This window comes from Diaporthe citri (assembly GCF_014595645.1).
Source record: "Diaporthe citri strain NFHF-8-4 chromosome Unknown scaffold_5, whole genome shotgun sequence".
Taxonomy (NCBI): domain Eukaryota; kingdom Fungi; phylum Ascomycota; class Sordariomycetes; order Diaporthales; family Diaporthaceae; genus Diaporthe; species Diaporthe citri.
Genome location: NW_025064850.1, coordinates 2,432,268 through 2,447,117, shown reverse-complemented (window position 1 = coordinate 2,447,117; position 14,850 = coordinate 2,432,268). Strand labels below are relative to the sequence as shown.

General features: G+C 55.9%; 4 protein-coding genes across 4 annotated transcripts; 2 read left to right on the top strand and 2 right to left on the bottom strand.

Moving 5' to 3' along the window:
• Window positions 1-186: 186 nt before the first annotated feature.
• Window positions 187-2,527, bottom strand: INS49_011312 (uncharacterized protein; the record flags this gene model as incomplete). The annotated part of the gene is made up of 4 exons (XM_043172031.1): window positions 187-884; window positions 951-1,457; window positions 1,682-1,729; window positions 2,470-2,527. 4 exons carry the CDS (start codon window positions 2,525-2,527, stop codon window positions 187-189), a joined length of 1,311 nt encoding a protein of 436 aa, XP_043023776.1.
• A 3,746-nt stretch (window positions 2,528-6,273) lies between these two features.
• INS49_011311 (uncharacterized protein) lies at window positions 6,274-6,834 on the top strand (the record flags this gene model as incomplete). The annotated part of the gene is made up of 2 exons (XM_043172030.1): window positions 6,274-6,334; window positions 6,419-6,834. The coding sequence occupies 2 exons, from the start codon at window positions 6,274-6,276 to the stop codon at window positions 6,832-6,834; spliced, it is 477 nt and encodes a 158-aa protein (XP_043023775.1).
• A 1,685-nt stretch (window positions 6,835-8,519) lies between these two features.
• INS49_011310 (uncharacterized protein) lies at window positions 8,520-11,013 on the bottom strand (the record flags this gene model as incomplete). The annotated part of the gene is made up of 3 exons (XM_043172029.1): window positions 8,520-8,618; window positions 8,708-10,308; window positions 10,374-11,013. The coding sequence occupies 3 exons, from the start codon at window positions 11,011-11,013 to the stop codon at window positions 8,520-8,522; spliced, it is 2,340 nt and encodes a 779-aa protein (XP_043023774.1).
• A 2,207-nt stretch (window positions 11,014-13,220) lies between these two features.
• Window positions 13,221-14,621, top strand: INS49_011309 (uncharacterized protein; the record flags this gene model as incomplete). The annotated part of the gene is made up of 3 exons (XM_043172028.1): window positions 13,221-13,522; window positions 13,590-13,923; window positions 14,178-14,621. The coding sequence occupies 3 exons, from the start codon at window positions 13,221-13,223 to the stop codon at window positions 14,619-14,621; spliced, it is 1,080 nt and encodes a 359-aa protein (XP_043023773.1).
• Window positions 14,622-14,850: the final 229 nt, after the last annotated feature.

Sequence of the window (14,850 nt, the reverse complement as noted above, 5' to 3'; positions counted from 1 at the left end):
TGGGTTCTCGGTGGATTTCCAAGAACAGCACTGAGCTCCGGGTCCCCTACATCGAGTACGCGGCTCGGGGTTGTCTCTCGGTTGCACCGTCTTCTTTCACTGGCATCTCTTCCCCCCACGTGTAAGACCTCCTCCTGAACACTTCCTGTGAGGTGAACGCACGATGAAATTTGTCCTATTTACACCCTACTGCCGTTTCCGTCGGAAATCGAGACAGACCTGTGGAAGGAGATCAGGTCCTATTGCGGCGGCCAATTCCGCGATTCGGGACTTGAGGGACCCGACTTCACGTATGCTGCTGCGGTCCCAGATGTTGGCCTCGGCAGTGAAGAAGAAACCATCTGTGTTGTCAGACATGACACGGATGTGATCCAGGTCAAATTTGTTCTCGAGATCGGACACGGTCACGATGCCAGGCATATCGCTGTGGAAGAGCGAGATGTCTTCACCGTCGTCCTCGTCGCTGAAGTCCATCTCGCTGTCGCCGTCAACATTGGTGGTTTCGGCAGAGCCCTCGCCCGTGTTGTTGCTGGCGTCGTTTTCTTTACCCTCCATACCAGCTTGCCGGTCTCTAGACAGGCTGACGTAGTGCTTTTTGTCGAAGACGTCTAGGGCTTCTCGGTCCAACAGGTCCCAAGTCAACGTCTCCGGATCCAGCACGTACTGCGGATGATAGTCGATTTTGTAGCGCATCTTGGGGCAGCTGTGAATGTAATAGCCAGCCCACCAGTACCGATAGCCGCCTTCCATTGCCAGGGCGATCTCTCTCAACGCGCCGAGTTTACCGGGCTGGTGCTTATGTATGGACTCATGGTACATAAAATAGACAGCGCTGACTGCCTCGGGAAGTAGGTCGAGAACCCCAACCGCCACCAACTTGCCGTCTAGGCGATAGCATTGATGGAATGAGCCAACCTGCCGACTCTTTCCGTCGGAATCAGTATGTATACCTCTCCTGACTGGCGAGTTGCAGAGGAACTTCTTGAATCCTCTCTGGCTGATGCTTGAAGGAGGCTCCCCATGCACCAGTCTCTGGTAGTTATCAAAGACAGCGAACTTCTCATCAGTGAATGTGTCTGGCTCCAGTGTCACCTTGAGTTCATGCGCCGGCTGGGGTGGAGTCCTCAGGCGGTCTGCCTCTGCCTCATGGATCCTCTCGACCAGGTCAAAACAAGTATCGCGCTTGCGGGCCTGTTCTCGTGTGAGAGGATAGCGCCGGGCGGCCTCCTTCACATAGTCCTCTCCGGTGACGAACCGGTTGAACCGGTTCACTGCTTGACGCTGGTCCCGGGATGGTTTGAACTGAGCCGAGTCCAGGCGGAGGGTGTAATGCGGACAGCATGCGCTCTTCTGATTTGGTCGGTACAGCAGGGTTCCTGAGCGCCTCCAGCATCGATTTATGAGTGCTTCGTAGAATTCAGGGGTCAGAGAGTATCCCGACGCATAGTACGAATATCCTGCCCATAAGATAGCCGTCAGAATAGAGTGCGCCTTTGACACGAGGATGTAGGCTGGGTATGATTGGGCATCTCGAGACCAGCCAGCAGCGCGGCCCCGACGGGAGTAACGACCGAGGTGTATGGTGCTTCATCGCAGCATGTGAGTCGCCAAGGGCCTGCGAGGCTCTTTCACTCATGTGGATGGGGGTCAAGGAGAGATTCACGTTTGACGTCTGACTGACCGCTGCGAGTCTTTCGGCAGTATCCGCAGTCTGAGGAGTTACTGTAACCTGTATCACAACAGCATGTTAGTGGAAACGAGCACAAGTAGCCGCCATCCGGGCGCTTCCTAGCAGCCCCATCGCGAGTTGACGTGCAGTTAGATAACCCCAGGTGTTTGCAGAGTACGTCGCCAAACAGGAACACTACCACAGGTCCTACCGTCGACGGTTGTAACCACGACGGCCAAGGTAGAGCTACCTCGGCACTATGGAAGGAGGATGTTTCCCAGGAGTCCACGTCAGAGCAGACATCCTGGGACGTGTTACACCAGGGCACTGTTGAGGCCGGCGTTGCTTTTGGAGGGCAAGTCGCGAGTCGACACAACAACCAAATGGCACAGCAAGTGGAAAACTCTCACTCGAGAGCAGCATCAACTTGGATTGGCATTCCCTGTGCCGCTGCACAGGAAGCCAAGAGAATGGGCAAGAGTGTGTGCAGGCATATCTGGGTATCAAGTCGGCGGTGTGACTAGACCGCAGGGCCGACGTGGGATGTTTCAACCCATGACCCAGAGTCAGATGCGATTGAGCGGGCTGGCCGTACTCTGTACCAGCTTTGGTATTTGGCAGTCTGGGTGGTGAGAGGTGAGGTGAAGTAAGACGACACGCGAGGCAGCACGAAAACAGTAGTAAGGTTTGCCCTATTTCTGACAAGCAAGACAGCAGCCAACGACGTTGCAAAGATCTGACACGGGTCCGAATGGTTGGGTGAGATGCGGTGACATTGCACGTATAGGGTACGAACTCACCTACTGGGGCAATGTAGGACAATGCATCGTCAGGGGTCTGCAGGCTTGTGCTTTCCATGGCCGTCCTTAACTTTTCAACGGGACGCCTGGAACAAGCGACGCTGTCTCGGCGGCTCCAACGGTACGGTACGGTACGGTATGGGATTGCAAAAGGGGGTGGGGGGCCTACCCGTCGACGGAAGCCAGCGTTTTCCGCGGGGGTTGATGGGATGAAGGAGGGGGGAGGGGGAGGGGTTTGCCGCTCTCTGCCTGGTCTGGGGAACCTTGGGCCTCGTCTCGTCGAATTCTAAGCTATGAGACCACGCGCGACGATACGATGGAGGGCCTCTGGGTGCCTCGCCGGTTGGATCGGAGCCAGTGCTCAAAAATGGACTCTTGGAGGCGGGAGCTGAGCGGACTGGGCTGACCTCGACCTCGACGTTCGAAGCGGCGATGGGCTTGCCTGGCTGAGGTCAAGACCAGACTGGGTTGGCGGCGGTCGCGAGTCTTCCCGAGGCGACTGGGTCGTTGAAAGGAGGTTGATGGAACAGTGTACTGCAACTAAGAGGCTGTGCCAGGCCTGAGGGGAGCACTTGTGCTGTGACGGGTGTTGTTGACGGCAAGGGCGGGCGATAGACGCTCACTTGGACAGAGTGCTGGATCAGGATTCAGGACAGGTCGATGCAGTGTCAATCGCCGGGCCTTAGTGATCGTGACTGGCAGCCAATGCTGCTTCTCTGCCGCCGACGCCCAGGCGGGCTGGCCTCGAGTGCTGAGGTAGAGCTGAAGGGGCCCCAGGGATCCTCGGGATGGGCTCTGATAGGCTGCACGGTAGCTGGCTGGGGTCGAGGGTCGAGGTCTATCTGACGGTCGATATGCTGTAGGTACAGGTATATAGTCCAGGTCGGGACGTTACAGTCCATATTGTGTCACGAACTGAGCAGGCAGCCTCGACGTTGACGAGCATGGCCCATTCGTTTTCGGATCATAGGAAGCATCAAACCAGGGCCTGGGCTAGTTTCACAAACTGGCTCTCGTACTGGCAGAGACAAAAACGGTGGGAGGGAGGGGACGGCTCGCCATCCACCGTCCACTGTCCACCGTCCATGGCTCGCAGTCCACTTGTCACTTGGTCCCCTGTTCCACCATCGTAGACTTACTTGCAGTGCCAGAGTGCTTGGTCCCAGCTTCTCTCGAGCTGCATCTCAAGTGCCAAGGTTGCTGCTAGGCACGTACTAGTAGTAGAGGCTACATGCTACCTAGTCTGGGTACATATAGTGAGACAGACTGGCAGCGCCGTGCCTCCATCCCACAGCAGAGCTTGACCAGCAGCATGATCTAGGCTCCAGGCGACAGGCATGCATGTCATAGCTCCCGCCCTCGGAGAGGACACGTCCAACAGCAGCATCTCGCGTGGGCATGAGTCGGAGCGGGGGCTCATTGGGTGCATGATCGGGTTACAAAAATCCTGCCGCAGAAGGGGTCGCGGAAACTGCCTCGCTTCCGGCCCATGCCATGCCATGATGCGCCGAGCCAGCAGCTACCCATCCATCGGGGCCATCTAGAACACCTGGCACCTAGTAGGAGTGCCGCTGCCATCTGCGCTGGATCGGGCGACCAGAGCGCGCGTGGCATGAAGCCATTCTTGCGACGTGGGGATGGGCAGCACATAGTAAGGACTTGAACGGAGGCGACGGCTGGGCGAAAAAAGAGAGGGGAAAAAAAAAGAAAAGGGTGAGCGGACGACGGAGACGGAAGTCCCCCGGCCGGCCGACCAAGGTCGCAAAACGGGCAGCAGGCAGTTGCTGCCATGAGACGGAGAGTTCGCAGGTGGACGGCGCCAGCTGCTGTTAGGGCCGCGGGGTGAAGTTACAACGAGTCAGCAGATCTTCTGCAGCCTTGGAAAGTAGCGGGTACAAAGGAGCCCATTTGTCGGGGGCTGCACCATTCCAATCCAAGGGCTCCTTGCATTGCATTGGCGACTTTTTGAAGCGGCTCCACGCTCAGACAAGACAGTTGCGCCTGCTCCTGGGCCAGCAGCCAGCAAATCTCTGTGCTGAGTAGTCTACCAGTCTCTGCCGCGCAGAATCTCCAATGCCGACTGGCCCCTTCCCGAACTGTCCAGGACTCAAGCCAGACAGAGGAAGGCACTAGGAGAGGTGCAATGACCGACCCTGCCGGCCTCGTCTGGGCCTGCTCGCGTCACGGTAACAGACGGTACGTGGCTAAAAGGGCCTGACCATGTACCGCATAGGTACCCTTGGACGGCTTTCGCCCTGTAGCTCTGTGCCTTCGTGCCTTGGTGCTCCCGTGCCTTGCGCAGCATCACGTCAAACCTCAGTCTCGGGCCTCGGGAGAGCTGTCCATGGAACGAACCCTGGCCGCCCCCTTCTCTTCGTCCCTCCTTCTCTTCCTTGGGCGTCCTGTTAGCCTCTACGGTAGCTGACTGCCGCTCTATTGTGCATGCCCCATGCCCAATGCCATCCTGTCGCGTGTGCTCTCCCTCTCTCTGTGTGTGTCTCTCTGCGTGTGTGTCTCTGTCATGTATGCCTGTCTGTCCTTCTCTCTGCCTCCCCCCACTCTCTCGGGGACAGGCCCATCTCTGAGCGCTGAGCTCTGAGCTTTGAGCTTCTCCTGGTCCCTCGGGCGCATAGTCTTGTGGTCTAATGAGCTGGAAGTCAAGAAAGGTGGTCCGATCTGCGTGAGTGACATGAGTGGACTTGAGTGACATGCCAGGGGCCCCGGTACCTCAGGTTTGGGTGCAGGCCAGATGGACTACTCCGTATATAAAGCGAAGCCGACTTATTTTTTTTCTCGTCCGCCCCTCCATCCCTCCTGCTATGGCACACGACAAGTTGGTGCTCTCCCGGCGGCCCACGCCAGTAGAGCTCTACTCCTTGTTCAGTTTTCTGTCAGACTCCCCGACCAACTCTCTCATGATCCTGCCTCGTCACATTTTCTGCAGGCACCTCAGCAAACCTCTCCCACCGCTGCCTCCCTGACCCTGTCCCGCCCCCATCCAGATCCAGCCTTACTTCAACCTTAGCAACCACGCCGCCCCGGCGCTGGGCTAATCTCCCGGTCCGCCTCAATCTGTCGCTGTCGCTGCCACTCTCGCTGCTGCCGTTGCCTGGTCCCAAGGCTCCCTACGCCCCCTGTGCATCTTGACGGTCTTGAGCCAGTCACGCGCCTAGCCGATCCAGGGCCTGCGCGCAACCTGCTGTTGAGAGGCGCTCCAACACCACCACCACCCCCCCCCCTTGGTGCCAATGTAGCACGACCGCTGCATTCACTCTGCAACCCACAGCACATCATCTCCCCCTGCGATCCCCGGAGGAGATCGATCGCCAACACTTGAGCTCAGCGCGCCGACCGACAGCATCCTCAGGCGGCCCCCTCAATTCACCCGCGCTGTCTGTCTGTCGCCTGCTGTCAACTCATCACACCACCTGGGCGCGGCTCACTCTTCGCCACGGGGCCCACTGGAAGGTCCAGCTCCCATTGAGGAACTAGACTTGACTCTGGTGCAAGCTCTTGACGCGAACTTGGAACTGTCTGATAAACCAGCGTCTCACTGTACCGTCCTCCACCATGTCGCTCAGAAACAATTGAAAGACGCCAGGTCTTTTTGAGATCTAACTCGGATCGCGACCCCGTACAAGCCTGGGTTCTTCGAGTCCCGGGATCGCTTCCTGACTCTCTTCTCTGTCTGGGCTGTTCCGTTCACTCTCACCAACCTCCCACCAACCAAAAGTTCTGATTTTGCACCTGGATTCCTACGTCACACACACAACCTACACACACACGACACCGGATCACGCCAAAATGTCAGGAGGCGGCTCGAGTAGTCGGTCCATGGAGTCCCGGACCGGGCGTGCCAAGCAACGTGAGTTTTTATTCTGATCTGCCCATGACATGCCGAAGCCTCTCCGCTTCCCTCCTGGCGGACTGACCAACTCATCTGCTCCAGGATACAACTCTAAGGGCGAACGCCTCGTCGCTGGCGTTGTCCCGCTGACTGCGGACAAGAGATATGTCATGATGATACAGTCGACCAAGCGCAAGGGCTGGGTCTTGCCAAAAGGCGGCTGGGAGACGGACGAGGAGTGCACCCAAGCCGCAGAGCGCGAGGCTTGGGAAGAGGCTGGGATCTTGGTGCGCATCGACTATGATTTGGGCGACATCGTTGAGACGAGATCCTTGAAGAGCACCAAGCACAAGTCCCTCTACCGCTTCTACGAGGTTACGGTCGTCAAGGAGGAGCGGGACTGGCCCGAGGTGGAGAAGCGTGAGCGCAAGTGGATGACATACATCGAGGCGAAGGAGGCCCTCAAGGACCGGCCGGAGCTACGGGAGGCCCTTGACCGTTCGACAATGAAGCGGTAGCCACGCCGACTCTGGATCCATGAGACTCGCCATCAGGAACACAAGCATTTCCCCTCCGTACCCGGCCATTTGGTTTTGACCTTTCAACTACCAGTGCCGCCTGCAAAAGAAGCTTTTGCACTCGACAACAATTCCTACGTGTTGATGGCCCCTGGGTGAGAGCTACGCGCTTGGCTCGCCTCGCCTCCGTTTCGTCCTAGATCGTCACAGCACTGGCCGTGCTTGTGACCCCTCTCAACTCTTCTAATTCCCTTTCACAGTTTCACTAGATCGTTCATGGTCGCTGTTTTGTCTACTTGTCCATCAACCTCGGGCTGCTATACCTCCACAGTTGGATGTTCCAGAGCTGTCTCCAGGGGCAGGGCTCCTGGAAGCTCAAGGTTGCGACACCTAATTCTGGCACCTGGTCCCAGCCACGGGAACAACAATATTTCTGCATGCGGTCAACGCGAATTGGAGTTCAGGTTACGGCGCGTAGAAGGGATGCAAAAGGCCGAAAAGGAAGTTTGCGCGATATCAAAACGAAAAGCCCGGGGCTGAGACACAATCGAGGGCAGATACTGCTCCCTATGCGCACATGCGTTGTGTCCGATGCGCACGTCGGGAGTGCGCTTGGAAATTCACCATGATGCTACGATTCTGCGGATATGAGTGCAGACCGCGGATGATGTGTGTTTCGAGAAGCGGACCACAGAGCGGGATAGAAGACTAACTCAAGGAAGCCCGTAGTCCGAAGACGACATAGATGAATAAAAAGTCCTTGCTGAATTCATGCTTGCCAAGCTCCTAGATCATGCCTCGCATATCTTTGTGACTACATAGAGAGAAACTCACGCACCCATATTTATGTTGGCGTGCGCCTATTCGCTTGTCGCTTGCCCAGGGCTTTCCGGGCGGAGTTCCCTGCCTGGGATTCACTGCCCAATCAGGTACACCAAGACCACCCATTGGCCAGTCCCTGACCGACGTCTCTGGTGTTCGTCCTAACTAGCACAGCCCGCGTGAACAAGGCTGCGGTCCCAATGATGCGGAGCAGAGCAGGTGCAGGGTCCGAGTATCCTATTGGATCATTCCGGCGGCCGCTTTTAGACTGTTGATAGCCGTGACCGTATCTCAAGTCGAGATTACATACACCACAGAGCAAAGGCGACACGGTTCCGGTGGGCGGGCGTCTGCGTCTCAGGGCCGGCTCAGAAAAGGCCGGGTCCCACCTCCTGTGTCTCCCTAGAGGACTTCGCCCGCCTCCTTACCTGACGAGAACTGATGGCCAATTCTCATCGTCATGCACGCACTCACTCATTCTCTCCGGCTGTAGAGCGCATACATACCCTTTGGAGCTGAGAGGGGACAGAGGGGACAGCCTATTTGTTGGGTCAACCTCGTGCGGGAGCGACGAGAGGCTCGCTGCTTCCATATCACAAGACCTTGACGCGCAGGAGTGAAACGGAAGGACCAGCAAGTGGAACATGATGACCGATAGTGATGCAATACCCGGTTCGCTAGAAATTGAAGCAAATGTGACTACTATCTACCGTACTGTTAATGCGCCGTTGTCACAATACATTTTTTGGACTCCACTACCGTGCCCGCATACGCCTCGTCACAGTAACGACAAGCGACCGCATCGTAACACCAATCACAGTCTTACAACAATCCCCATTTAGCCCATAGGCCCGAGGAGCTGTTCATCGCAGGAGCTCGTCCACGACAGGCAACGGTGCCAACGTCGAGTTAGCCACTCCAAGTGATGCAGCTGCATCAAACCGCTGAGCAGCAGCGCGGTACTAGAACAAAGGGCACGAGTTAGCAATCATGATACTACGCGAAAAGAAAGACCAGTTAGGGCCTTGTTGGGGGTTGGGATTGCTCTCACCTGGAACACAAAGTTTAGCACGAGGGCAGCCGCCAGCGCGAAGCTGACCACCATGGGCCCGACGAGATTGTCAAAGTCCCTCCCGCTGCGGTCCACGATCATCTGTCTGCGCGTACGGTGCATGAGCCAGCCCCAGCCGCCGGCGAAGGCGGCGATGGCGAGGTAGACGATGCCGAATGCCAGGGCCAGCATGTTCTTGCCCGCGGCCGTGTACAGCGCGACGGCCAGGCCGCCCAGCAGCACGCAGATATGCTGCCACTTCATGAAAGTCCGCTCGTTGGCCAGCCACACTTTGGGCTCGACCTTGAGCGGGCCCTCGTTCTTGATCCACGTCTCGGGCTCGGTGACGCCCTCGGGCAGCTGGACGTTATCGCGCCTGCGCTGTCGCGACTTGGCGTAGCGCGTGATGATCGAGAAGGAGGGCATGATGGTGCCGTAGCCACGCTGCTGTGGCTGCCCGCCCTGCTCCTCCCGCTGCCCGCCCTGCGCGGAGTCGCCATTCTCGCGGGGGGCTCGGCCGGCCACTGCGGTGGACGCGGATGAGCCAGCCGGCCCCGCTCCGCTCTCGCTGGCGATCCGCTCTGCCAGGTACGACCTGCTGACAGGTGAGCTCTTGGACGGCTGGAACGAGCCCATCTTGTTGCCGAGCAGGCTGCCTACGACCTGCTCGTCGGCGGCGCGCCTGGCCTTTTTCTGCTCCTCTTCCTCAAACGCCGCCTGCGGGTCCTTGCGGATCTCCTTGTCCAGGTCGCTCAGCCAGAAGGGCAGGGTGTTGACGTAGTCGTCGAAAAGGACGGCAACACCGTGCGCAAACTTTGAGAAGCGAGCTGCAGGGTGGACCATATGGGATGAGATGAGGTCCTCGATCCATTCCGGTCGCTTGCGCCGGCCGTCTTCCTTCAGCTTGATCTCCAACAGGGCGTGGGGGAACCTCGAGACCTCGCTCTGGTTGATGTCCTTGAAGGGATACCCAATATTTCTGTTGTCGATATCAAGTCGGTGCCACTCGTTGGGGTCCCGACATGGCCGCCTGGAGTCCAAGGTGTCCTCGCGGACGAATGCCAGGTCAGTATCAATGGATATGCGGATGCGGTCGTCTGTCGGCTTCTGGAATGCTGTGCGCTTATAGTTCGCCCGTACTACAGGCTGCAGCTTGCGCTCCTTGATGAACTCTTGAATACCGTTCACCGTCGACTTGAACTTGGCAACCTCTTCCTCGCTCTGGCCCTGCCGCTCCATCTTGGCGATGGTCTTCTCCATCTTGTACTCGCCATCGATGAAAGGCTTGGCATACTTTGCCTTGATGGTGAACTTGCGCTCTTCGCTGCTGCCGCCCTCGTGGACGATCTTCTGTTCCAGGAAGATCTCGGGCGAGGCGCTCAACTGCCCATACCACCGTAGCCGCAAGGAAGACGCCTCGGTCTCGCGCTCAACTTTGCGCTTATAAAGGTCAAACTTGGAGTTGTCAAAGTACAGGGAAGTCAGGCTAGGGTCTTCGTTGCCGTCGACCTCCTTTGCCGAGACCTCGCTGTAAACCAGGTTAGGCAAGCGGCGCATAATGAAGGTCTTGACCTCGAGCAGGTTATCGGGATGTACCCAGACTATCCAAAAAGCAGGTCAGCGATTAGAGGTGACGTTGTGTCTTGGTGGTACGGGTGTCACTCACACTTGTGCGCCGAATATGTCTCGCCGTTGCGCGTCTCCTGCACGCCGTCTTGCAACTCTGCCATGACCCCATCGCTGACGCCCTCCTCTAGCTGCTGCTTAACGGTGAAGTATGCCAGCGACAGCCTGTGGATCAACGGGGCGTATGCCTGCTCCGAGTTGAAGGGCCGGTCCGACAGCTGCTGCATCATCAACGGCCGGATCTTGTAGCGCAGCCCCCTCTTGCGGTCGTGCTTCTTGACTATCTTCAGGAAGCCGGTGTAGTTTATGTTGCTGTACCTCTTGAGCTCGTTGACCTCGTTCGTGATGGCGTCCAGCTCGGCCTCGAGCTCCTTGAGGCGCTGGGTGGCGAGTTCGCTTCGCGGCTGGCCATCCTCGGAAGTGGGCAGCTCCTTGAGCTTCTCGAAGGCGGAGTCGACGCGGTCCTTGAGCTCCTTGAACTTTGCCTCGTGGAAGCTGGTGACCTTGTCCAGCTGGACGTTGAAGATCTCGTCGCTGAATCTCGTCTCGTCGTTTTCCGTCCAAGACTCGTCCTCCTCGTATTCGTCTTCACGAAGCATGCTCTTGAGCTTGGGGTAGTCGAGGTATTTGTCCTTCCATGGCTCGTAGAAGGAAGACTGAAGCGTCTTGCCGAAACGCATTTTGGCGGGAGGTCCTTTCGGCAAGGACGATTATACTCCAAAGCGATGTGGTCTGATTAGTGACGCAGTGGCTGGAGAGCGAGAGAGAGAGAGAGAGAGAGAGATCGGAGGCAGTCGATAACGATTGTACTTTAAGCGGCACAGTTCCTTGTCGCCGCTCTTCGCTAACGGTCCTGATCGGGAATCACACCCAATCTGTATATCAAGACTCGAAGCAGTACAAAACACAGCAGAGTCGAGACACAACAATTCATGCAAGGTGGAAGTGACGAGGTCGCATTGCAATGGGGAACAGTATGTAGCTAAGAAGCTCCTCTCCGCTGCGGTGCCGAGGGCCCCCACGCGCGGCAACGCACGATGCTTGTCTCTTGCCTGTGCCTCTGCGGCGCTAGCCGGCGTGCAATTGGCCTATCAGGTGGTCAGACGCTCCCACATGTTAGCTAGCCGTGGCATGCCAACCGGGTTACTCAGCAACCCATCCTGACTTCACACTTCTCACCCGAGATCAGCAAGGCTCACTGTCTACATAAGCTCGACTACCACCCCCTTTACCCAGCTGCCTTCAAAGTTTTGCTGGTCCTGCCTCAAAACCAGTCAGTTTTACATGACTGCGACCATGGCCATGCACCAGGACTCCGCTGCGGCCCAGGTACCGTCAGAGGGGACGCGCACGAGCGGGTTAAGGGGCCCGGTATCTGGCAACTCTCTGCTCAACACACGGAAGCCTGTTGCCTGGTTGTGAAATTATCGAGGCCACAGTTATATGCCGTCTTGGTTTCTTGGTTGGCTGAATTGCTGTCTTCCTTCCGTACGCAGGAGATCTGATAACAATCCGGGTTTATAGGACCTCATTGGGAGAAAAGAAAGGGACGTTCTTGTATGCCTTGAGACCCAGAAAAGGTACACGGTATTATCATCGAACATCGAAGTCTCTACCTCCGGCGGATCGTGAATAGCTCTTAGCCATTTGGAGAAAGTGGCCCTGAGGGAAACCAACGCATGTCGGGCTCCACTTTGCTACTTCCAGCCATGTCCAATAACTCGAGTTCATAATTCCCAAAGAAGAAGGAAAGTGACCCAATAATCTGGCATTAGGCATAGTGCCACCCAGGGCACAAGTGCTGTCCACCACCGTATGCTAGAGGCAACAATCACAGGCTATCGTGACAATTTCTCTACCTCTAGACTAATTGCTGCTGTTGGCCGCTACACCGTGCTGGACGGACCCACTCAGGTCAACTTGGTCTCAAATCCTGGCCTCGGAATGATACCGCCAACGCGCTCGTGGCTTTGGCAAGGCACACAGGTTCGCTATAATTGATAGCGTTACATGGTCCGTAGACATAGCAGAACCAACATTCAATTAAGTCAGTGTTGGTTGGACGAGGAGACAATGGGCCCCTTGTTGCCCACCAGCCAACACCTGCGTGCCCACTCAATATGTCACCAACCATTTGCGACCCAGCAGCCCGCCACCAAGTATTATTTCTCTCTTGTTCTGACTTCACACTTCTTTCGGACACCGTCCAACACTCGCCCACCTGGCAAGTTTCCCCGGCATCTTTCTGGCTCCGTTCTTGGCAGTGCAATTACACACAATCTAGTTCTCGTGCTGACTCTGCACTGGAACACTCTGTGAACTTTGAAATGAGTTTCAATCTTGCCGCTGCGGTGGCAGGTCTCACTGGCATCTACGTCTTCCTTTGGGCTCTGCTGCGATTTACTCAAGATGTGAGGGAGCCACCGTCAGTGGAAGATGCCTTTCCCTTCCTCAGTCAAATCGCTGGCATGATCAGAACAGGCTCGAGTTTTCACAGTCGTCTGAGGTAAGGTCTTTCTGTTGGAGAGTACAAGGACTCTACACATGCACCTCAAGAAGCTGACACAATTCCATCAGAAACAAATATAAGCTGCCCATCTATACGTTACCACTTCTGCAGAAGCAGATTGAATAGTCACCGTCTAAAGCCTTGCATAGCGAATTTGACTGCAATTGCCTATAACCTACATTGTCTCTTGTCCCATTAGGACAATCACTGTCGTTCCAGCTTAGTAGAGGAACTCAAAGAATACAAATAGTCTATACGTTACGACTTCCAGGATCACGCCTTTATATCATCAATGACACAGCTCTCATTCCCGTCTTGCAGCGTCAGGTCCGGACGCTGTCTATTTCTCCCATCATAGTCAGGCTCTTTTCGCATTTTATGAGCATTAGCGGAAAGGCTCTTGAGATTATGGGTCAGGGCCCTATTGAGAACCATGGCTTTGTGCATCAGATCACTGTTGAGACCAGCAAGGGTCTCACTCCCGGGCCTAGTCTCGACGAGTTAAATGCCAAAGCAGTGCAAATCCTCAACAGGAGTATGGAGGCACTGTGTGCCAAGAAGACGACCACCACCATGAACCTGTTCGCATGGGCTTCACAGGAGATTATGTTGGCTACGACAAATGCGGTTTACGGATCTAAGAACCCATTCAAGGACCCCACCGTCCAGGACGCTTATTAGTAAGTCAATCCCAGCGCCATCAGTCGCTCAATATACTTTATGTCTAGGCGTCCTAACTCAGTGCAGCAAATATGAGGCCGGTTTGATCACACTGATTACAGGCCTTATGCCATCAGTATTGGCCAGGCAGAGTCTTCAATCGCGAGATGTTCTGGCTGAAGCCTTTATAAAGTATTATCCTGAAGGCGGTCTTGACCAAGGCTCATCATCGGTCTATGCACGCAATAGATACGAGTACCCTTCCAAGCTTGGTATACCAATGAGAGACATTGCAAGGATGGAAGCAGGAGGCTCAATTGGGCTCATCAGTAACACAATGCCAGCAACATTTTGGACGCTCTACCACTTACTCTCTGACCCGGTTGCCCTCAGGGACTGCCGTGAAGAAGTATCCAAAGCTGTGAGCGAGAAGAACGGGGAGATCCATCTAGATCTCGCTTATATCAAGAGTTCATGCCCTGTTCTGGCTTCAACGATGCAAGAAGCCTTTCGGTTCCATAGCATAGGCATGTCTGCCCGCGCGGTTGTGGAAGACCATGTGCTTGGCGGAAAGTATCTTCTCAAAAAGCAAGTCCTCTCAGACTGAATTACGGCTTATGAGTGCTCGTGGTCCTCGGGCCGCCCCGAGCAGCCACTAAAGCACATGTAACTTAGGATAACGGATACAGGGGAAACACGGTTCTCATCCCGAGTACTGTTCAGCACAGCTCATCGCCTGCTTGGGGTGTCAACGTGCACGAGTTCTACTACAAGCGATTTGTGAAACCCAAGAAACACAATCCGGTCGCATTTCGCGCCTTTGGTGGAGGAGCCACACTCTTTCCAGGCCGCCATTTCGCCTCCACCGAGATTCTGGCCTTCGCCAGCGTGATCCTATTACGATTTGACGTCAAGCCGGTGGGCAGCAGTGGTTGGGGGACTGCGGGATACAAGGAAGCCAATGCTTCCTTCCGTTTGCCTAAACCAGATGTCGAGGTGGAGCTCATTCCTCGGGATAACAAGAAATGGGTCGTGTTTTTCTCAGAGCCTGGAAGGGCAATGGGGATCTCGAGCGAGGATATAACGGCAGCTGGAGGGCAGAGTCAGGTTGCTCATTAAGTAGACTGCTGGGAGATAGGGGCGTCTACAAAACCAATCTGCGCCCACGTCGTAGCTAAATGGCGGTGACTATCGCTTTACATGTCCTCATCAACGCGGAATCATGGAACTTTAGTTTCCAAGTTAAAGGCAGTTATGTCCTGTGTAGTGCGGGCAGGGGCGTTTGGCCCCTAAGGGCCCTAAATAGGCAATTTTTAGCTCTGAAGGTAGACTTAAACCTATTTAAGCA